This window comes from Coregonus clupeaformis, chromosome 16 (genome assembly GCF_020615455.1).
Source record: "Coregonus clupeaformis isolate EN_2021a chromosome 16, ASM2061545v1, whole genome shotgun sequence".
NCBI classification, from domain to species: domain Eukaryota; kingdom Metazoa; phylum Chordata; class Actinopteri; order Salmoniformes; family Salmonidae; genus Coregonus; species Coregonus clupeaformis.
Window position 1 is genome coordinate 32868410 of NC_059207.1, and position 22190 is coordinate 32890599.

The 22190-nt window shown below is 42.7% G+C and overlaps 1 protein-coding gene across 2 annotated transcripts; it reads left to right on the plus strand.

Moving 5' to 3' along the window:
- Window positions 1-3334: 3334 nt before the first annotated feature.
- LOC121584871 (arginine/serine-rich coiled-coil protein 2-like) lies at window positions 3335-20264 on the plus strand. Of its 2 annotated transcripts, none has more exons than XM_041901060.2 (10): window positions 3335-3487; window positions 5119-5275; window positions 8925-8965; window positions 13095-13264; window positions 13392-13514; window positions 15004-15150; window positions 18680-18759; window positions 18866-19134; window positions 19343-19432; window positions 19526-20264. In XM_041901060.2, the coding sequence occupies exons 1-10, from the start codon at window positions 3482-3484 to the stop codon at window positions 19709-19711; spliced, it is 1269 nt and encodes a 422-aa protein (XP_041756994.2). In that variant the 5' UTR covers window positions 3335-3481; the 3' UTR covers window positions 19712-20264. The 2 variants fall into 2 exon arrangements, with proteins under 2 accessions (XP_041756994.2, XP_045081626.1); XM_045225691.1 differs by having other exon boundaries at window positions 3336-3487; window positions 15004-15126.
- The last annotated feature ends 1926 nt before the right edge of the window (window positions 20265-22190 follow it).

A 22190-nucleotide genomic window follows, 5' to 3' on the forward strand; every position in this document is an offset into this window, starting at 1 on the left:
CCCAGACCAAATTTAATAATTCAACAGGTTTCTACTAAAGGCGGAAAGTCCTACACCCGAGGATTTTCCAAAAATTGGTACGAACGAAAAAAGACATTGCCACTCACTCAACTGGATGACGAGGGATACAGGCTAGCTGTCCGCCGCCACAACGATGAGGTTAGTGTTGATAATCACAAGTTTACTGGATGTGGATATGGTGTAATAAAGGCAGTTTATTCAGAGGTAAATATATCTGGAATCGCGTTCACGGACCCGTTCGTCAAACTCTTAGGGAGCTATAAATTAAGCCCCATTACTTACCATATCAGATAAGAGAAATTGCTGCAGCTACATATATTTTACATCCTGGCCCTACATAGTTCACTATTTGCATCACTTACCAAAATATTACATGTGGTCATATATGCTTGGAAAGTGGAGATGCCATAGAACGTCAAAAAAGTAAACATTGCTGGAGACACATTGCCGTTTTGGAGAAGACATCGCGTTTGCTAGCGAAGAGATTTGTTGTGGCAAATGAACTTGGGCTGGGAATTGCCAGGAACCTCACGATAAGATATATGCATCAGCATTGCGAGTCTCATGATTCTATACGTATTGCGATTCGATACTGTGATTTTATTGCGCACCATATGTCTGTTGCAGAGGGATCAGAAAGCCATGAGAACGAGTTTTGATCAGTCATGGAAATAAAAGTGCTGAAAACAAATTTGCTCCCAATGTGAAAAGATTGAGAACAAGCTATGAAGGAACAATAATGGTGTTTTGGTGCAGGTACAGCCAACTAGCGCTAAAATATTGCGATATTGTCAATACAGTATATCGTAAAGTATCACTATGTAACTCGATTTCTTTCACCCCAATCCCTCAAATTAACGGTAAATAACTGAATTGTTTGCCCCACATTTAGCTAAGATGATTAGCTAGCCAGCTAAAATGTTTTATTTAGTTAGCAGTCGCATCTACAATAGTTTACTGTCAATAACATGTCTCCAAAAATGACGTGGTGTCTCCAATTGTGTTGACATTTTACAATTGCAATGCGCATCCATGAGTATCCACTTTCTGTAGCTCAGCTGGTAGAGCATGGTGCTTGTAACGCCAAGGTAGTGGGTTCGATCCCCGGGACCACCCATACACAAAAATGTATGCACGCATGACTGTAAGTCGCTTTGGATAAAAGCGTCTGCTAAATGGCATTATTATTATTATTATTATTATTATTATCTGAAGAGAGCCCCGAAACATTGTGTGCAGACATTTTATGCAATAAATGAAGTAGGTTCAATCTAGTAGTTCTGATCTTCTGATTGGTCCTGATGAGTTGGGCGAGGTCCCCTGCAGGCTACTGTCACTGTTGCATTGGCTCTGAGTCGGGTTCTCTGTCTTCAAATGTTCAGCCTAAGAGAGGGGATTTTTGTGTGTGTGTGTGTGTGTGTGTGTGTGTGTTTAACAGTGATGATGTGTGTGTGTGTGTGTTTAACAGTGATGATGTGTGTGTGTGTGTGTGTTTGTGTGTGTGTGTGTCCTCAGAGCAAGAACTCGTGAGTTGGAAGAACTGAGAGGCCTATGGCGTGGGTGTTGTCCTTGGCCACCTGCTGACAAGGCTGACAAGATAGGACCCTTTTGTCCATTGTTATTGGATAGGAACAGAACTTATAACCAGCTCCTGACCTAAATAGATCTTAGCACAACATTTTACTCAACATATCATATTCCATATTCACTATAACAAATATATTTACTACGACATTAGCAAGAACCGCCACATCCTCAGCCGGCTAATCCAGTGTGTGAAGTTTTGCGGAGTGTTTGAGTTAGCTTTGCGAGGCAAAGATGAAACTGAGGGCTCCACCAACCCTGGTAAGCCAACACTTTTGAGATCAGTCAATAAATGCTTCTGGTATTGACTTATATGCTGCCCCTGTCTTCATGTTGTTGCTGGACATATCTTTTTTTAAATGTGTGTAGGTCACCTAAATCATCAGAAAAATTGCCCCTCCTGAGAATTTTTTCAGGAGCCGCCACTGGACTCCAGTGATATAGGCCTAGTCATTTCAACATATTTATTGTATCAAATGGTAGCCTACAGTAGCCTTCAATGGCATATAAATTAATAGGCTACTTGATGGCCAACAGATGCAAATGTATAATTGTCCACATTTAATGTCAGTTTCATTGAGGACTTTTCCCTATAACATAAGCACACAAGGGAGTTCCATAACTTCCATTTAAAATGTCCACTCGCACAACCCTGAGACCTAAGAACTGAGCATACATAAAACACTTAACTTGATACCGTTTTACATAAGCAAAGTCCACATTAGACTGAAGTTTAAACCACCTCAGAGCAAATTATCTAATGCGCTCTAGTGCGCCAAAGTCGTTTTCCAGTGATTTGTCGCCGTTAGTTCTTGATGCGCATCAGTTCTAGCATGTTGGGGAAAAAACAGGTGTCTCCATAATGACCATTTAAATAGCCAACCTACAACTGGTAAAAAGTTGTCATGTCTTGCGCACATGCTGCTCTGTCTCCTCTCACTTACATGACTTAGCCAATAGTGGACTAAGCTGCCTGCTGCAGTACTCTCGCAACACACACACCCCTCCGGCCCTCCCCACCACTCACTCACTGATAGTCAGCAGCAGCAGGTCACAGTGAAATATATATTTTTTTTATGAGAAAAGCCATGGCGGCCGCGGTGCAACTTAGAAGTAACCTAATTTGACTGGAAACTCAAGGACATGGCAACCCTGGATAGGAGGGAAGCCAAATCCAAACTGGCTTCCATTGACACTTTTTTTTGGTGCGCCAGGACCATTCACAGTTGAGCACACGCAGTTTAGCTCAATGCTGATTGGCTATTATTTTATACTTGTTTTTTTTTTTTATCAAGGGAGGCCAAGTGCTCGCTGGCTTCCCTTGCATTCAACGCTATCGGCGGCAACAACGTCATACTCTTTTGGACCAGACAGCATCAGATAGATGGCCTACACATACAGAGACAGAGGGGCGCTGTTTCGCTCGCTCTGATGCTTTCTCCGGTGAGATACTGTACATTTTTGCCCCCACCAGAGAGGAGAGAACCAAAACTCTACTTACTTCCGGAAGCTGTGTAGTGGGACCAAAAAGAGAAACGATTATTTAACACCTCTCTGATAATACTCTTCTTGGTTTTACTCATGTTTGGGACTTCATGACATTGATGAACTAATATAATGGTGTTTTTATATTTATTTGCGCTCTCTAGATTTACGGAAGTCGCTATCAGAAGAAGAGGAAGCTAATTGAAATGGCCATCTTAACAATTTTCCACAAGCTTTGGTAGACGTGTGCGCATGCGCAAATGGTGAGTCATCCGGGTTCTCGCGTGTAGAATAGACTGGAAGAACCTTTACTACTGGAACATCGAACTAAACTCAGACATCACGGAAAGAACAACTCGAATCTAATTTTAGGGAGTTCTTCAAGTGTACCATGACGGTAAGTGTTTACAAAATACATTACCATCGGCTTCATATAATTTGTTAACTATTGCTATTTTAAAGATGTTGTTTCATCAAGATGGCGTCTCTCTGGCCGTGGCAGCCATAGCATTAGGAATTAGAATACGATCTCTAGTGGCAGCCATGTCGACAAGCCAGCGAGTTTAGGGTTAGTTAAGTTAGCTAGCTAACTAAAGATAATTTGGCCTGCTAACCGCCATTAGTTAGGTAAGTCGCTTTTACCAGGTTGGCATGTCGTGTTGATTTAGTAAATAAATTGAAATTCTCCTTCATATAGCTATTGGTCAAAGTTGGCTTGCACAGCCGTTACTTAGTAAACCTAGCTAGTTAACGCCGTAAGATAGCCATCTAGGTAATTTAGCAATGAATGAGTGGTTGTTTTGCCACTTGCAATCTAGCTAACTAATCTCTGTTTAGAACGACCGCCTTTATTCATTATTCATGAACTGGTTTTGTAGCCTCGGTGTGGGCTGCAGACTCCCTTTTTATAGGTGTGCAACTTTAACAAACCAGCTGCCCATGGCCATCAGGATCTTCATTGGGTGTATTGGTAGGGTTGGAACAAATACCTGCATACCCAGTACCTGTCCAGGAGGAGGGCTTGTCACTTCTGAGATGTTATTTGTTTCCCAAAGAGCAATCTTCAGTGAATCAATGTTAGTGTAAGGGAGGTACAGTATGTCCAGTTGCGTCGGTGTGACTGACGAGTCTAGTTTGCCTAAACATCAGGCTGTTCCCATGGTTACTCCATGGATCTCAGTCTGAAAGAAGTCGCTGTTAAAAAAAAAAACAGTAGTCTCTACAAGCCAGAATGTTGAATACAATGATATTTAAACGTACTTTACCGGTTGTCCGTGTTCTTGGTCCTTTGGGCGGTAGGAAGTGGAGATGGGGTGACCACAGTAGTGTTTACCTGACTTTTGGCGGCGCCAGTAGGTTCTGTTGCTTGTATTTTCCATCTCCTGACGCATTTCACGTGATGCACAATATGTAAACAATAGCCGAATGTAACGGAACGTTGTCCTTATGTAGGAGGTAATCTGAGACAAAATATCAAGTGTTATTAACCAAAGCGCGTTCCATCGCCATCAGCTGGAAGTGCTTGTGAAATGTGCCAGCTGATTGCATGGGACAACGTTTGGTCTGTGCTGCAGTTAAACTCTGCCGTTGTTGACTGATGCCGCGTTCATATGCTAGTCGGAACTCTGACATTTCCGACTTGCTGATTCGTTGAACACCGTACACTTATAACTACAACCAGGTAGAAAGTCGGGAATTTCGGCGTTTCCTAGTTCCGACTAGCATGTGAACGCGGCAATATTGTGTAAGTCGCGTGTGAATTGCGTCATCATTGACAATACAAACCGACATACAGACCAGCGTACTGAAATTTGGGTTAATAACACTCTGTTGATATTTTGTCACAGATTACCTCCTACACAAGAACAAAATCAGCCTCTGGGAATCGTAGAGACTCATACTAACGCAGCTCAAACCTAGTGGTGGGGACACTGTTTTGTGCTGAAACAGTCATCACAGATTGCTGCTTTAAAGGAGCAATAACTGTAAGGTTGAATAGTGTGTGTGTGTGTGCTTTCTTCAATTTAGGCCCGTGACGCCGATTCGACTGACTTGCTACCCTTGATGGGCTCTCTTTATACGGACAGAAGAAAACACATTATGGAATCAACCAAATCACCCAGAAGCTCCAAACACCACCATTCACGATCGAGGTCACGCTCCAGGGACCGAAAGCGCAAATCAAGTAAGTTAAAGGCACAGAATTTGATAATCAAATCCAAGCCCTTAACCAACAATGCAGTTCAAGAAAGAGTGAAGAAAATATTTACTAAATAAACTTAGTAACACAATAAAATAACAATAACGAGGCTGTATACAGGGGGTACCGGTACCGAGTCAATGTGCGAGGGTACAGGTTAGTCGAGGTAATTTGTACATGTAGGTAGGGGTAAAGTGACTATGCATAGATAATAATCAGCGGGTAGCAGCAGTGTAAAAACAAATGGGGGGGGTCAATGCAAATAGTCCAGGTGGCTATTTTATTAATTGTTCAGCAGTCTTATGGCTTGGGAGTAGAAGCTGTTAAGGAGCCTTTTGGTCCTAGACTTGGCGCTCCGGTACCACTTTCCGTGCGGTAGCAGAGAGAACACTCTATGACTTGGGTGACTGGAGTCTTGGACAATTATTTTGGGCCTTCCTCTGACACCGCCAAGCATAATATTGTTTGTAGCTCAATTTAACACATTCAGGTCACTTGGTAGGTCACACATCTATCTTCAGATCCCAGGCCAACTGGTCATGGCATTTGTCTTTTGACATAAGCTTAGGGCAGCAGCTGTAAGTTGTTGACAGGAAAGTCCAAAATAGTCAAGTACAACAGGTGACTCATCAGAGGCAACCCTAGCCCAGGTTCTAGAATGAGTGGAACTCAGGTCTAGTTGTATAACATATACCCACCTTGCATGTTATTTCCCGACCTGTGCCTGTTTGGTTACACTTTTCCCACGCCTGAAGGTATATCCGTAATCGGTAGACTTCAGATTGGGAATGCGCCGTTTGCATCGCCGAACAGTGCCCAATAAATTTTTTTACACATACCTTCCACCCTCAGACACCGTATGCCGGGGTATTTGGTAAAAGCCACGGGGTGGTTTTTCAATTCCGTCAAAATGATTTCTTTGAAGTTTTTAAATACATTTGAGTATTTGTAGCTACTTTTTAAGTTGTTACCTGCAGTCATCTTGTGCAATACCTTAGCAGATAAAGCAGATTGCGTTTTTCATTTCACCGGTCACCTTATTTTAAATGATGAAGCTTACCGTAGTTCCCCAGAACATTTGAGCCAGTCACGTGTTTATTTGTAAATGGGAGAAAGGGAGCTGGTGAGTCCATAGCGTTCTATATCTGTCGGCCAGTCTCTGTTGTGTGGCGCACATGAGGTGATGAAGTTACACTAGTATGCAATTCACTACTAAATGTTTGCCATCAGTTATAATTAATTAAATTAATAATTAATAGTTATCTTATAATGGCATCCTGCCAGAAGTCAACGAGCTCTGGATGAGTTCTGTACAGCTGCCATATTTTCCCTGTGCTTCCTACGTACGTTTTTTTTCTATGCCGCTCTTCTCCCATCTGCTCCGTGTATACAGTGAGGGAAAAAAGTATTTGATCCCCTGCTGATTTTGTACGTTTGCCCACTGACAAAGAAATGATCAGTCTATAATTTTAATGGTAGGTTTATTTGAACAGTGAGAGACAGAATAACAACAACAAAATCCAGAAAAACGCATGTCAAAAATGTTATAAATTGATTTGGATTTTAATGAGGGAAATAAGTATTTGACCCCCTCTCAATCAGAAAGATTTCTGTCTCCCAGGTGTCTTTTATACAGGTAACGAGCTGAGATTAGGAGCACACTCTTAAAGGGAGTACTCCTAATCTCAGTTTGTTACCTGTATAAAAGACACCTGTCCACAGAAGCAATCAATCAATCAGATTCTAAACTCTCCACCATGGCCAAGACCAAAGAGCTCTCCAAGGATGTCAGGGACAAGATTGTAGACCTACACAAGACTGGAATGGGCTACAAGACCATCACCAAGCAGCTTGGTGAGAAGGTGACAACAGTTGGTGTGATTATTCGCAAATGGAAGAAACACAAAATAACTGTCAATCTCCCTCGGCCTGGGGCTACATGCAAGATCTCACCTCGTGGGGTTGCAATGATCATGAGAACGGTGAGGAATCAGCCCAGAACTACACGGGAGGATCTTGTCAATGATCTCAAGGCAGCTGGGACCATTGTCACCAAGAAAACAATTGGTAACACACTATGCCGTGAAGGACTGAAATCCTGCAGCGCCCGCAAGGTCCCCCTGCTCAAGAAAGCACATATACAGGGCCGTCTGAAGTTTGCCAATGAACATCTGAATGATTCAGAGGAGAACTGGGTGAAGGTGTTGTGGTCAGATGAGACCAAAATCGAGCTCTTTTGCATCAACTCAACTCGCCGTGTTTGGAGGAGGAGGAATGCTGCCTATGACCCCAAGAACACCATTCCCACCGTCAAACATGGAGGTGGAAACATTATGCTTTCGGGGTGTTTTTCTGCTAAGGGGACAGGACAACTTCACTGCATCAAAAGGGACTATAGACGGGGCCATGTACCGTCAAATCTTGGGTGAGAACCTCCTTCCCTCAGCCAGGGCATTGAAAATGGGTCGTGGATGGGTATTCCAGCATGACAATGACCCAAAACACACGGCCAAGGCAACAAAGGAGGGGCTCAAGAAGAAGCACATTAAGGTCCTGGAGTGGCCTAGCCAGTCTCCAGACCTTAATCCCATAGAAAATCTGTGGAGGGAGCTGAAGGTTTGAGTTGCCAAACGTCAGCCTCGAAACCTTAATGACTTGGAGAAGATCTGCAAAGAGGAGTGGGACAAAATCCCTCCTGAGATGTGTGCAAACCTGGTGGCCAACTACAAGAAACGTCTGACCTCTGTGATTGCCAACAAGGGTTTTGCCACCAAGTACTAAGTCATGTTTTGCAGAGGGGTCAAATACTTATTTCCCTCATTTAAAATGCAAATCAATTTATAACGTTTTTGACATGCGTTTTTCTGGATTTTTTTGTTGTTATTCTGTCTCTCACTGTTCAAATAAACCTACCATTAAAATTATAGACTGATCATGTCTTTGTCAGTGGGCAAACGTACAAAATCAGCAGGGGATCAAATACTTTTTTCCCTCACTGTACATGCTGCTCTTCCTTCAGAAAAGCATGCATCACAACAGTATGACAATATGAAAAGCTGGATACCGCCCAAGCCTAGTACAGTCATTTCAGCATGACAACTCAAATGCTTCTCCAATGTTATGCTCTAAGATGGAGTGTTACTGTTTAAAATAGTGTTACTGTACTTACTGTTGTTAAAGGTGCAGTATGCAGAAATGGCGCCACAATTTCCTGGTTGCAAAAATTCTAATAGTTAGTCTAATTTCAGTTTGTGACAAACTGTATAGTGTAGAGAATCATTGTACTGTCTAAACCACTGTGAAATATCCTTTCAATAACCAAAAATATAATATTTTCAGCTTTTTGAAGCTGTTGTACACAACCTGAAAGTAAATTACGCTAAAATGAAACTTAAGAACGGGAAGCATAGAAATAGCGCAGATAGAACAGATCTCTCGCTTCTTGGACTTGCTTTCGATGAGTGATGAGTCTAACTCGCATTTCTATGTGAATTTGGTCGGGTCGCTCAAAAAGTGACGTTGCAGTTTTAACTGTTTACATGACAGTGAGCTCTCTAGGGCTATGGCAACCCTAACTTGACAGTGCAATAGAATTGGTCATTGTTCTCACCAATCCGTTTTGTTACTTTTACAGGTGACAAAAAGCACAGACGAAGTCGGAGCAGGAGCAAAGAGGTAACTAATATTAGTTCATTTTAGTGAACTAAAAGTACAGCATTGTCACCAACTTGAATGTCGATAGTTTTCCTTTTTTTTGTGTCTTAGATCATGGTAAGTACCAAACAACAGTGTAGGCTATTTAACCTGAATCAAAGCTTAAGAGATTTCAAGATGGGCATGGAATCAATTAAATTGAAAAAATATGTATACATTGTTTTCTTTACATGAACTTATCCTTCTTGGACCTGTCACTTTTTAAGTGTAGCCGTCCGTACTAGATGGTGAAGATTGAATATGTAGGAGATTTTTTTTCTTTTTAATAAATCCTGTGTGTAGATCACATGATAACATTTCTACAATAAATTATACTCAGCGTGCTAAAGCACGAAGAGACACTGAACTGAAGACGCTGCTGACATAGCAAAATTATATGCCTACTACTCGGACAGGTAACTATCAGCCATTCAAACTCATACTTGCCTCCTAGAATTAAGAAAATAAAGGAAATTAACTTTAGCATATTTTATAGCCTATTACTGGGTTCAATTCAAGCTGCATTGTTATTACAATTACTCAAAGACATTAATCCAATTCATTCTTAGCCCGCCTTTTGAAATCTGCACTTGTAGATGGGGAATGTAGTGTTACATGAACTAAAACTAAGCTATTAAAGCTGTCTCTGAGATGATCCACGGTAATCTACATTGAGTTTGGCGTACTATTTAAGGCTTTTAAAACATCTACCTACCATTTATATATTTGAACCAAAACTAAGTAGAAGTGGCTGTACTTACTTGGTGCACTTGAGTAGGTGGTGGACATGACAGAACATATTTACATTTTAGTCATTTAGCAGACACTCTTATCCAGAGTGACTTACAGTTAGTGAGTGCATACATTTTCATACTGCACTACAAGTTAGGGATCTACTAGTCTAAATACACTGAACAAAAATATAAACGCAACATGTAAAGTGTTGGTCCTATGTTTCATGAGCTGAAATAAAAGATCCCAGAAATGTTCCATACGCACAAAAAGCTTATCTCTCAAATTTTGTGCACAAATTTGTTTGCATCCATGTTAGTGAGCATTTCTCCTTTGCCAAGATAATCCATCCACCTGACAGGTGTGGCATTTCAAGAAGCTGATTAAACAGCATGATCATTACACAGGTACACCTTGTGCTGGGGACAATAAAAGGCCACTCTAAAATGTAGTTTTGTCACACAACTCAATGCTATAGAGGTCTCAAGTTTTGAGGGAGTGTGCAATTGGCACACTGCCAAAGGGAATGTCCGCCAGCGCTGTTGCCAGATAATGTAAATGTTAATTTCTCTACAATATGTGCCTCCAGCGTCGTTTTAGAGAACTTGGCAGTACATCCAACCAGCCTCGCAACCGCAGGCCACGTGTATGGCGTCGTGTGGGCGAGCGGTTTGCCCCTGTCAACATTGTGAACAGTTTGCCCCATGTGGGGTTATGGTATGGGAAGGCATAAACTACGGACAATGAACACACTTGCATTTTATCTATGGCAATTTGAATGCATAGATACGGTGACGAGACCCTGAGGCTCATTGTTGTGTCATTCATCCTCCGCCATCACCTCATGTTTCAGCATGACAATGCAAGGATCTGTATACAATTCCTGGAAGTTGAAAATGTCCCAGTTCTTCCATGGCCTGCATACTCACCAGACATGTCACCCATTGAGCATGTTTGGGATGCTCTGGATCAATATGTACGACAGAGTGTTCCAGTTCCTGCCAATATCCAGCAACTTTGCACAACCATTCCACAGGGCACAATCAACAGCCTGATCAACTTTTTGCGAAGGAGATGAGTCGCACTGCATGAGGCAAATGGTGGTCACACCATATATTGAATGGTTTTCTGATCCATGCCCGTACCATAAAAAAAAAAAAAAAAAATGATCTGTGACCAATAAATGCATATCTGTATTCCCAGTCATGTAAAATCCATAGATTAGGGTCTAATGAATTTATTTAAATGGACTGATTTCCTTTTCGGAACTGTAACACAATAATATTTTGCAATTATTATTTTTTATATTTTTGTTCAGTATACTTGGACTTGGAGGGCAATTCAATTTCAAATTTCTCTCCAGTTAGACTATCAAGCTGTAAAGAGTAAAATAAAAATATTAAACAAACATTTAAAAAGTATACTGACAGTGTAGCTCCTTCAAGCCGTTTATACTTTTGACATACAGTGCATTTGGAAAGTATTCAGACCCCTTGACTTTTCCCACATTTTGTTAGGTTACAGCCTTATTCTAAAATATATTTAAAATAATTATAATTGTCATCAATCTACACACAATACCCGATAATGACAAAGCAAAACCTTGTTTTTAGACATTTTTGAAGAAAAAATCTAAATAAAAAGTATTTAGACCCTTTACTCAGTACTTTGTTCAAGCACCTGTGGCAGCGATTACAGCCTCGAGTCTTTTTGGGTATGACACTACAGGCTTGGCACGCCTGTATTTGGGGAGTTTCTCCCATTCTTCTCTGCAGATCCTCTCAAGCTCTGTCAGGTTGGATGGGAAGCGTTGCTGCACAACTATTTTCAGGTCTCCGGGGATGTTAGATCGAGTCTGGGCTCTGGCTGGGCCACTCAAGGACATTGAGACTTGTCCCGAAGCCACTCATGCGTTGTCTTGGCTGTGTGCTTAGGGTTGTTGTCCTGATGGAAGGTGTATTCCGAGTGGCGCAGTGGTCTAAGGCACTGCATCGCAGTGCTAGCTGTGTCACTAGAGATCCTGGTTCGAATCCAGGCTCTGTCGTAGCTGGCTGCGACTGGGAGACCCATGGGGCGGTGCACAATTGGTCCAGCGTCGTCCAGGGTAGGGGAGGGAATGGCCGGCAGGGATGTAGCTCAGTTGGTAGAGCATGGCCTTTGCATTTTAGAGTGGCCACTCACTAACTGTAAGTCGCTCTGGATAAGAGTGTCTGCTAAATGACTAAAATGTAAATGTAAAATGTGAACCTTCACCCCAGTCTGAGGTCCTGAGCGCTCTGGAGCAGGTTTTCATCAAGGATCTCTCTGTACTTTGCTGCGTTCATCTTAGCCTCGATCCTGACTAGTCTCCCAGTCCCTGCCGCTGAAAAACATCCCCACAGCATGATGCTACCACCACCGTGCTTCACCGTAGGGATGGTGCCAGGTTTCTTCCAGACGTGACGCTTGGCATTCAGGCCAAAGAGTTCGATCTTGGTTTCATCAGACCAGAGAATCTTGTTTCTCATGGTCTGAGAGTCTTTAGGTGCCTTTTGGCAAACTCCAAGGTGCCTTTTACTGAAGAGTGGCTTCCGTCTGGCCACTCTACCATAAAGGCCTGATTGGTGGAGTGTTGCAGAGATGTCCTTCTGGAAGGTTCTCCCATCTTCACAGAGGAACTCTGGAGCTCTCTGAGTGACCATCTGGTTCTTTGTTACCCCCCTGACCAAGGCCCTTCTCGCCGATTGCTCAGTTTGGCTGGGCGGCCAGCTCTAGGAAGAGTCTTGGTGGTTCCAAACTTTTTCCATTCTGTGCCTCGACACAATCCTGTCTCGGAGCTCTACTGACCTCATGGCTTGGTTTTTGCTCGGACATGCCCTGTCGACTGTGGGACCTTTTCTATAGACAGGTGTGCCTTTCCAAATCATGTCCAATCAATTGAATTTACCACAGGTGGACTCCAAGTTATAGAAACATCTCAAGGATGATCAATGGAAACAGGATGCACCTGAGCTCAATTTTGAGTCTCATAGCAAAGGGTCTGAATACTTATGTAAATAAGGTATTTCAGTTTTACATTTTTAATACATTTGCAAAAATTCTAAACCTGTTTTTCGCTTTGTCATTATGGTGTATTGTGTGTAGATTGAGGATTTTCATTTATTTAATCAATTTTAGAATAAGGCTGTAACGTAACAAAATGTGGAAAAAGTAAAGTGGTCTGAATACTTTCCGAAGGCACTGTATGGTCGGTTTCTGGTGATCAGACTTAATGAGGGGAATGTATGTCTGAACTGAGCAAGAGTTCTCAACATGCTTTGGTATTTTCTGTATCAAACCGTTGTACTAACGCTCTTTGTTGCACTATTTTCCTGAAAGAGACAACTTCTTCTTAAAACAGGCACGAAGGAGGGAGTCTGAGAAGCCATCAAAATCTCACAGCAAGCCGGATGAGCAGCCGGAGCAGACTGAGAGGGGCAGGGAGAGACTTTCTGCAGAGAATGGGGAGGAGCGACACCGGCGCAAAGACAAGAAGGGACGGAGCCACTCCAGGTCACACTCACGGGACAGGTGGGTCTAGGCTCAGGGAGATGCTACATGATGTCTTGATATGTATTGAAACTGGTCATAGTAAACTGGGAAGAGTGATTTGCATGTATAATGTTTCTCCCCAAAATGTATTTACATACTGTTTTAGACGTCATCGCAGCAGAAGTCGGGACAAACGGAGTTCGCGATCCCCGCGGGAGAAGAAGAAGAGGGCCAGGTCCCGGTCGGGTTCAAAGACCAAACACCGCCACAGGAGCAGGAGCAAAAGCAGGTGGGTTTCGCTTGCTGCTTTCCCTACCATTTTCTGTGTTTGTCTTTGGTAACTAGGGATGTGACTGCCGTTGTTTTGGTTGAAAAGCTTAGGCGGCAATGCAGTTCAATCTACCGCAGTCCTGGCTTCCTATCGTTCTGTCGTCTAGTTACCACAGCCACAAAGTAATTAACCCCGCCTATTTCTACAATTGATCTTCTATCATTTTAAACCTAACCACACTGCTGACCTTATGCCTAACCCTAAATCAACATTTTGTTTTCATGAATTCTTACGATATAGCCTATTTTGACTTTGTGTCTGTGGTAACTAGTGGAAACCCTACCAGACAGCGCTCTCCTTACAGCTGTCCCCCACCCACTCAGCAAAGATGGTATTAATGCCGTTTTAGGTTCTCTGTTGTGTGCCTCTCCTCCATGTTGTCAGTATGTACTTCATGTCCCACTTCTCATCAATTTGATGTCTCGTTGTAGTGATGTATGACCGCGTGCTCTTATACATCCCACAATCTGTTAATGCCACCACGTATGGTGTTTGAGAGCTCGCACTTTGTACTTGCAGAGCAATCACCATACAATTTCTCCATCGAGCTGTCACGGTTTTTCGACATGTTATCTTGTAGTCTTGTTCTAGATATGTCATTAGGGGGTATTGAAGCCGACATCCTCTACCATTGACATTTACATTTTAGTCATTTTAGCAGACGCTCTTATCCAGAGCGACTTACAGTTAGCACATACATTATTTTATCGAACCCACAACCCTGGCGTTGCAAACGCCATGCTCTACCAACTGAGCTACATCCCCTGCCGGCCATTCCCTCCCCTACCCTGGACGACGCTGGGCCAATTGTGCATTGACAATGGATGCATACTGCAATCATTTCTGTAATCATTGTTGTGATTTTCTCACTCCTTCCCTTATCGCACTGCTGCCAGCAACGAGTTGGGTCTCATGGTGACTCCTTTTCAGCATTGCACCTGTTCTGCCACTGTAGCTCAATTCCACCTCACAAAGTTTGCATTGCATCACCTTCTCATTTAACTTCTCAAAGTATTGCCATACAGGACTTCGCTGATGTCGCTTCCTTGTCTCACTCTGCCATTTTCCCAACTGTTAACGACGATGACGTGTGGAGCACTTTGTATCCGTGGCAAATAATTTAAAAGATGCATGTCTCCTACTAACGTTACAGCATTGTTGCATTAGGTATTTGTTACATTTTTATTTTTCCCTTTATGATGATGATCAGGACCTGTTAATGGTAGTTTTGTGATGACTGCACTGTGATTGTAACTTTGTTTAAAAAAAAACATGGTTCAGTTAGGGATTTTTTTCTATATGTTACCAATCCCAATGTCGTTTAAACGTTCACACCCCTATTGGTAACCACTCCTGTGTGCCTAACGTTTGCCCCTCTGTCAGTTTGTAACCGTGTGTGTGTGAATGCATATCTTTCTGTGGATCTTGAAATGCTATGTCTCTTTAGGGAGCGGAAGAAGAAGACTGAGAAAGTGCGCAGAAAAGAGAAGAGTCGTAGCAGATCTGTGAGCCCCCCGGCTTTCCGGGGCAGAAACACTGCCATGGACGCACAGGAGGCCCTGGCCAGAAGGTACCGCAGCAGCTTAGAGGAACTGTGAGGCTGAAGATTTGTTTGTTGAGTGTCTCTATTAGGTAGTTAATGTTTTAATGTCACAGAACAAGTGAAATGTGAAATGCCTTTCTTGCAAGCTCCAAACCCAACAATGCGGTAATCAATATCAATGTAGTACTAAAAATAACATAAGGTAGAACAAAAACACACCAGAAATAGAAAGAAATAAGAAGCTATATACAGGGTCAGTTCCAATACCATATTTACAATGTGCAGGGATACTGGAGTGAGAGGTACAGTGAGGGGGAAAAAAGTATTTGATCCCCTGCTGATTTTGTACGTTTGCCCACTGACAAATAAATGATCAGTCTATAATTTTAATGGTAGGTTTATTTGAACAGTGAGAGACAGAATAACAACAACAAAATCCAGAAAAACGCATGTCAAAAATGTTATATATTGATTTGCATTTTAATGAGGGAAATAAGTATTTGACCCCTCTGCAAAACATGACTTAGTACTTGGTGGCAAAACCCTTGTTGGCAATCACAGAGGTCAGACGTTTCTTGTAGTTGGCCACCAGGTTTGCACACATCTCAGGAGGGATTTTGTTCCACTCCTCTTTGCAGATCTTCTCCAAGTCATAAAGGTTTCGAGGCTGACGTTTGGCAACTCAAACCTTCAGCTCCCTCCACAGATTTTCTAATGGAATAAGGTCTGGAGACTGGCTAGGCCACTCCAGGACCTTAATGTGCTTCTTCTTGAGCCCCTCCTTTGTTGCCTTGGCCATGTGTTTTGGGTCATTGTCATGCTGGGATACCCATCCACGACCCATGTTCAATGCCCTGGCTGAGGGAAGGAGGTTCTCACCCAAGATTTGACGATACATGGCCCCGTCCATCGTCCCTTTGATGCAGTGAAGTTGTCCTGTCCCCTTAGCAGAAAAACACCCCCAAAGCATAATGTTTCCACCTCCATGTTTGACAGTGGGGATGGTGTTCTTGGGGTCATAGGCAGCATTCCTCCTACTCCAAACACGGCGAGTTGAGTTGATGCCACAATACTGTGGTCCTCTGTAGCTCAGCTGGTAGAGCACGGCGCTTGTAACGCCATGGTAGTGGGTTCGATCCCCGGGACCACCCATACACAAAAATGTATGCACGCATGACTGTAAGTCGCTTTGGATAAAAGCGTCTGCTAAATGGCATATTATTTATTATTATGCCAAAGAGCTCGATTTTGGTCTCATCTAACCACAACACCTTCACCCAGTTCTCCTCTGACTCATTCAGATGTTCATTGGCAAACTTCAGACGGCCCTGTATATGTGCTTTCTTGAGCAGGGGGACCTTGCGGGCGCTGCAGGATTTCAGTCCTTCACGGCGTAGTGTGTTACCAATTGTTTTCTTGGTGACTATGGTCCCAACTGCCTTGAGATCATTGACAAGATCCTCCCGTGTAGTTCTGGGCTGATTCCTCACCGTTCTCATGATCATTGCAACTCCACAAGGTGAGATCTTGCATGGAGCCCCAGGCCGAGGGAGATTGACAGTTATTTTGTGTTTCAGTTATAACTGTTGTCACCTTCTCACCAAGCTGCTTGGCGATGGTCTTGTAGCCCATTCCAGCCTTGTGTAGGTCTACAATCTTGTCCCTGACATCCTTGGAGAGCTCTTTGGTCTTGGCCATGGTGGAGAGTTTAGAATCTGATTGATTGATTGCTTCTGTGGACAGGTGTCTTTTATACAGGTAACAAGCTGAGATTAGGAGCACTCCCTTTAAGAGTGTGCTCCTAATCTCAGCTTGTTACCTGTATAAAAGACACCTGGGAGCCAGAAATCTTTCTGATTGAGAGGGGGTCAAATAGTTATTTCCCTCATTAAAATGCAAATCAATTTATAACATTTTTGACATGTGTTTTTCTGGATTTTTTGTTGTTGATATTCTGTCTCTCACAGTTCAAATAAACCTACCATTAAAATTATAGACTGATCATTTCTTTGTCAGTGGGCAAACGTACAAAATCAGCAGGGGTTCAAATACTTTTTTCCCTCACTGTGTGTGTGTGTATGTATGTATGTATGTATGTATGTATGTATGTATGTGTATATATAGATTTTTTTTTTTACTTGACTGAAGGCCTGCATCTGTTCAGTCTGAGGGGAGTGAGGGAGAAGCGGTGAGGATGCATCTCATCCGACTCACCGTCCCTTCGCTCTCCCTTCCTCCACTGAGAAAAGGGGACAGTCTTCCAGCTGATGGTGAAATTCAAGTCGCACTGCATTATTTCTGCCTCATGCAGCAATTCATGTTAATCCTATGACCAGAGAAAGTGAAATATTCCATGATATAAAAAAGACACGCAGCTAATAATAGGTCAAGCTTATCGGAACATTTTGCTATACTCATTCATTGCAGCTGGTTGTAGCGTGAGTGGAAGTAGGGAGAACACACATTTTATGGCTTATAAAAGTGTTGACAGTGCTGAATAACAACTTAAACATTAACTTAGTCATAAAAACAGCAGCTCTTTTGATGTATTCGTTGTCTCTAGTCATCTCGCAGTATCAACTTTGCTGTGCGTTCGAAGGCTTCTTTTTAAGTCTATGGCTCTAGGAAACTGCAGACACAGTCATCTGAGCTATCTGATTGGCCAGCTGTAGGCCTATAGGTGCACTTCATTTGCTCTCAAGGCCTACCGGGTAGGCAGAGTTTTAACTTCAGACACATGAAATGGTTAAAAATGGGAACACTTTGATTTCTCGGCACCAGGACTGCTGAATCAAGTGCAACTACCGCAAACAGCGGGTAAAATTTTTTAAATAATAATAGCAACACAAGGCTTTATCGTTGGGTTTTGTACAGAAATGTTTGGTGATCGACTAGGAATGCCTTGGAGATCGACCAGTCGATTCCGATCGACCGGTTAGTGACCACTGGTCTAGGATGATGGAGTTGATGTGTGCATAACCAGCCACAAAGCATGATTACAGATGTGAGTGCTACAGGGTGGTGGTAGTCATTGTGGCATGAAGCCTTAGTTCTTGGGAACAGAAATTATGGTAGTGGGGTTTACAGACTGGACAAGGAGAGGTTGAACATTTTACATGAATATGCCTGCCAGCTGATCTGCGGATGCTCAGAGAACGCCCCCTGGAAATGTCGTCCGGCCCTGCGGCCTTGTGAGTGTTGACCCGATTGACCTTACTCATGTCTGCCTCAAAGCGAGCTCTCCCAGTCCTCTGGGTCGGTGGGGGTGCTCACGCATGGTACGGTGTTATTGTCGACTCGTCCATAAAATGCATTGTTCGTCTGGAAGAGGGGCATCGTTGGGCAGATCACAGTTGGGTCTTCCTTCTGTAATGGACTGTAGCCCCTACCACATGCAGCAGGCGTCGGAGCCTGTGTAGTATGATTCCACCTTATTCCTATATTGTCCTTTTGCTTGTTTGATGACTCTGTGTAGGTCGTATCGGGACTTCTTGTACTTGTTTAAGTAGTAGACAATCTCTAATTTTGCTCCCAAAGCCTGGCTGACAAATATGAACTCTTCACTCTCCTCTATCTCCAGGTTGGAAAGGGCAAAGAAACTGCAAGAGCAGAAAGAAAAGGAGATGTTGGAGAAACAGCAGCATCAGGAGGTACCTGCAGGTGAGACACTCTCTTCTGCCATCAATTACACCTACAAAAAATGAATTCAAAGTGAGTAAAACCATAGAAACTGGTCACTAACTGATACCCACTTTTGCATTTCTAGTTCCAGCTCCCGTGCTGTCTGACACAGTAGTAGTTGCTGCTGCAGCTGCTACCAACCCTGTCCTCAATGTGGCAGCTCTCCTGGCCTCAGGGACCCAGGTCACGCCCCAGATCGCCATGGCAGCGCAGATGGCAGCCCTACAAGCCAAAACCTTAGCAGAGACTGGCATTGCTGTGCCCAGTTATTACAATCCCTCTGCTGTTAACCCCATGAAGTTTGCTGAGCAGGAGAAGAAAAGGAAGAAGCTCTGGCAGGGAAAGAAGGAAGGGGTAAGAGTTTATGCTATACAGAAAATGTAGTGCAGTAAGTAGTACACTGGTTATTTGATGGAGCAGATTAGCTTTACTTTGCTTTGTAACCTCTGGAATGTAGAACTAGTGACTTAATGAAAATAAATGTTGAAAAAAACATTCAACTTTGCTCATGGTGGCATGATTGTTGCAAGTTACTAATGCATGCAAATTGTTTGTTTTGAAGGACAAGTCACAGACAGCTGAGTTGTGGGAGAAGCTGAACTTTGGAAATAAGGACCAAAATGTTAAATTTCGTAAACTGATGGGCATCAAAGTATGTATAACGGAGGCCTTTTATTTTCTCATTTGAGTGTGTACCATGCTGTAGAGCCTTGCATTTCTAACACTGTGGTGTCTGTCTTGTCAGGGGGAGGAGGAAGGCGAGGCCTCAAAGCCACTCAACGACGAAGGCCTGAAGACCCTGCAGCAGCAGGAGGAGATGTTCCATAACCTTGACGTTCAGTACGAGATGGCCAGGTCCCAGACCCACACTCAGAGAGGCATGGGACTAGGCTTCGGCTCTTCATTCTCACGGGGCATGGACACCATCTGATGCCAAATCATGCACTGGCTTGCCCTTGCTTTCTTCCTCATATAGGTCTCTCCACTCACAGCTAGCACTCAAGCTTGCATGGATGTTGTTGCATTGGATCTGTCATTTATTTAGAAACAATCTCACGTCTTTAAACATTCTCATGTAAATAGATGCTGAGCTTTCCTCAGTGTACATCGGTACATCTTTTCAGAATTATGCAACAGTTTAATGACAGTGATGCTGGCTGGATTTAGATTTATGTTTGAGAAATGTGATTGCTTATTATCTGTTTTTTACAAAAATTGTATATATTTCGGATGGTTTGAAATGGAACATTATGTAGATCAAGTAAAATTATTCTGTTTACATTAATTTACCAAGAGGCTTTACACATTGATCTGAATCCTAATCTCAATATGTAGTGTTATCTTTCATTTTCCTTTCTACTGAATGGAAATGTAAAACAGCGGATCATATTACTAAGATGTCTACCAGGCATCTGATGGTTTCATGGAAAGAATGAACAATAAACGTACATATGTTCTTGAAATAAAAGTCCCTTTGTGTTGAAGTGGTCATGTGTTTGTTTTGGCCATGAATGCTGTTTACACAGCAACAAATGTATTTCCAAAGGGTCTTTGCTGAGAGAGGATGCACACATCATTGATTAAGTAACACTGGAACATGAATGGTAAAATGTACACTTTTAGGCTTAATCTGGGAATGGTTAATGCCATTAACAACAAATTGCATGACTGCTCCTGAGGACATAGATCAGGCTCAATCATTGACAAATCATTTAATAAAATACCCCCTCACAATAGCCTGGGGTAATATCTAGAGTAGGATATTTCAGTACTCTTTCCACCCCTGCATGACTCCAACTGCCTGTGTTTATACTGTATAAAAAAATGACCACTTCTGACATCCAGTGAATTGCATCATTTTGGTTCCTGTGAAGGGGTCTGTCAAATCAGCGTTAGTGTTCCAGAAACAACAGGGAACACTACAAGAGTACATTACAGACTATTGAAATGGAATTGGAACAGATTAAATATAAACTGGTCTTTTCATAACTTACAAGATCTGGTTATACTGTGTATCCTGAGAGTGTCTGCTAAATGACTAAAATGTTAACGTGGAATTATTGCATATGGAATATTATCAGTTACTTAGAACTGTCAGACTCAGACCCGACTCAGCTTTCATTACAATCCCTCTGCTGTTAACCCCAAGAAGTTTGCTGATGATCAGAGGGGACCAGCCTAAGTCTTATAGCCACTGGACTTTTCCTCTTCCACTCTGTAGCACCCACTTGGATGATGCCCCAGCAGCTCTGGGTACCAGAAAGCTCACCACACAGTTCAGAATAGTAGCCAGTCGTCCTCACTACGAGCCCTCTGCCTCAGCACTGCTGTATTCCTTTATCTCCCATTCCTCTCACGCTTCAAGACACTCCTGAAATGATTTTCTCAAAGGATCAGGAACTGACAGCCAAGTGAAACAAAAAAGTGTCCAGTTGCATTTTTCAAACAAAAACATTAGCCAGCTAGCCAAGACAAAAACGATTTATCCTGTCAGTCAATCTGCAAATCCGTGGCTCAAAGACACCAGATATATGCAATAAAACTCATTTTTTAACAAAAACTAAACATTTTGTAAAACAAATGGGTAAAAAACACAAAAATATGTACAATATTTACAGAGCTCCATGCCTAGGTTTCTTCACGGCGCCATGGCATCCACGGATCTAGATAGATATACAGTTGAAGTCGGAGGTTTACATACACCTTAGCCAAATAAATTTAAACTCAGTTTTTCACAATTCCTGACATTTAATCCTAGGAAAAATTCCCTGTCTTAAGACAGTTAGGATCACCACTTTATTTTAAGAATGTGAAATGTCAGAATAATAGTAGAGAGAATGATTTATTTCAGCTTTTATTTCTTTCATCACATTCCCAGTGGGTCAGAAGTTTACATACTCTCAATTAGTATTTGGTAGCATTGCCTTTAAATTGTTTAACTTGGGTCAAACGTTTCGGGTAGCCTTCCACAAGCTTCCCACAATAAGTTGGGTGAATTTTGGCCCATTCCTCCTGACAGAGCTGGTGTAACTGAGTCAGGTTTGTAGGCCTCCTTGCTCGCACACGCTTTTTCAGTTCTGCCCACAAATGTTCTATAGGATTGAGGTCAGGGCTTTGTGATGGCCACTCCAATACCTTTACTTTGTTGTCCTTAAGCCATTTTGCCCCAACTTTGGAAGTATGCTTGGGGTCATTGTCCATTTGGAAGAACCATTTGCGACCAAGCTTTAACTTCCTAACTGATGTCTTGAGATGTTGCTTCAATATATCCACATAATTTTCCTTCCTCATGATGCCATCTATTTTGTGAAGTGCACCAGTCTCTCCTGCAGCAAAGCACCCCCACAGCATGATGCTGCCACCCCCGTGCTTCACGGTTGGCATGGTGTTCTTCGGCTTGCAAGCTACCC

Excerpts from the sequence above, each read along its gene's own strand:
- LOC121584871 (XM_041901060.2), top strand. Across the intron at positions 8,966-13,094 it reads GTCGGAGCAGGAGCAAAGAG|GCACGAAGGAGGGAGTCTGA; the intron begins GTAACTAATATT and ends TTCTTAAAACAG. Across the intron at positions 18,760-18,865 it reads GCATCAGGAGGTACCTGCAG|TTCCAGCTCCCGTGCTGTCT; the intron begins GTGAGACACTCT and ends TTGCATTTCTAG.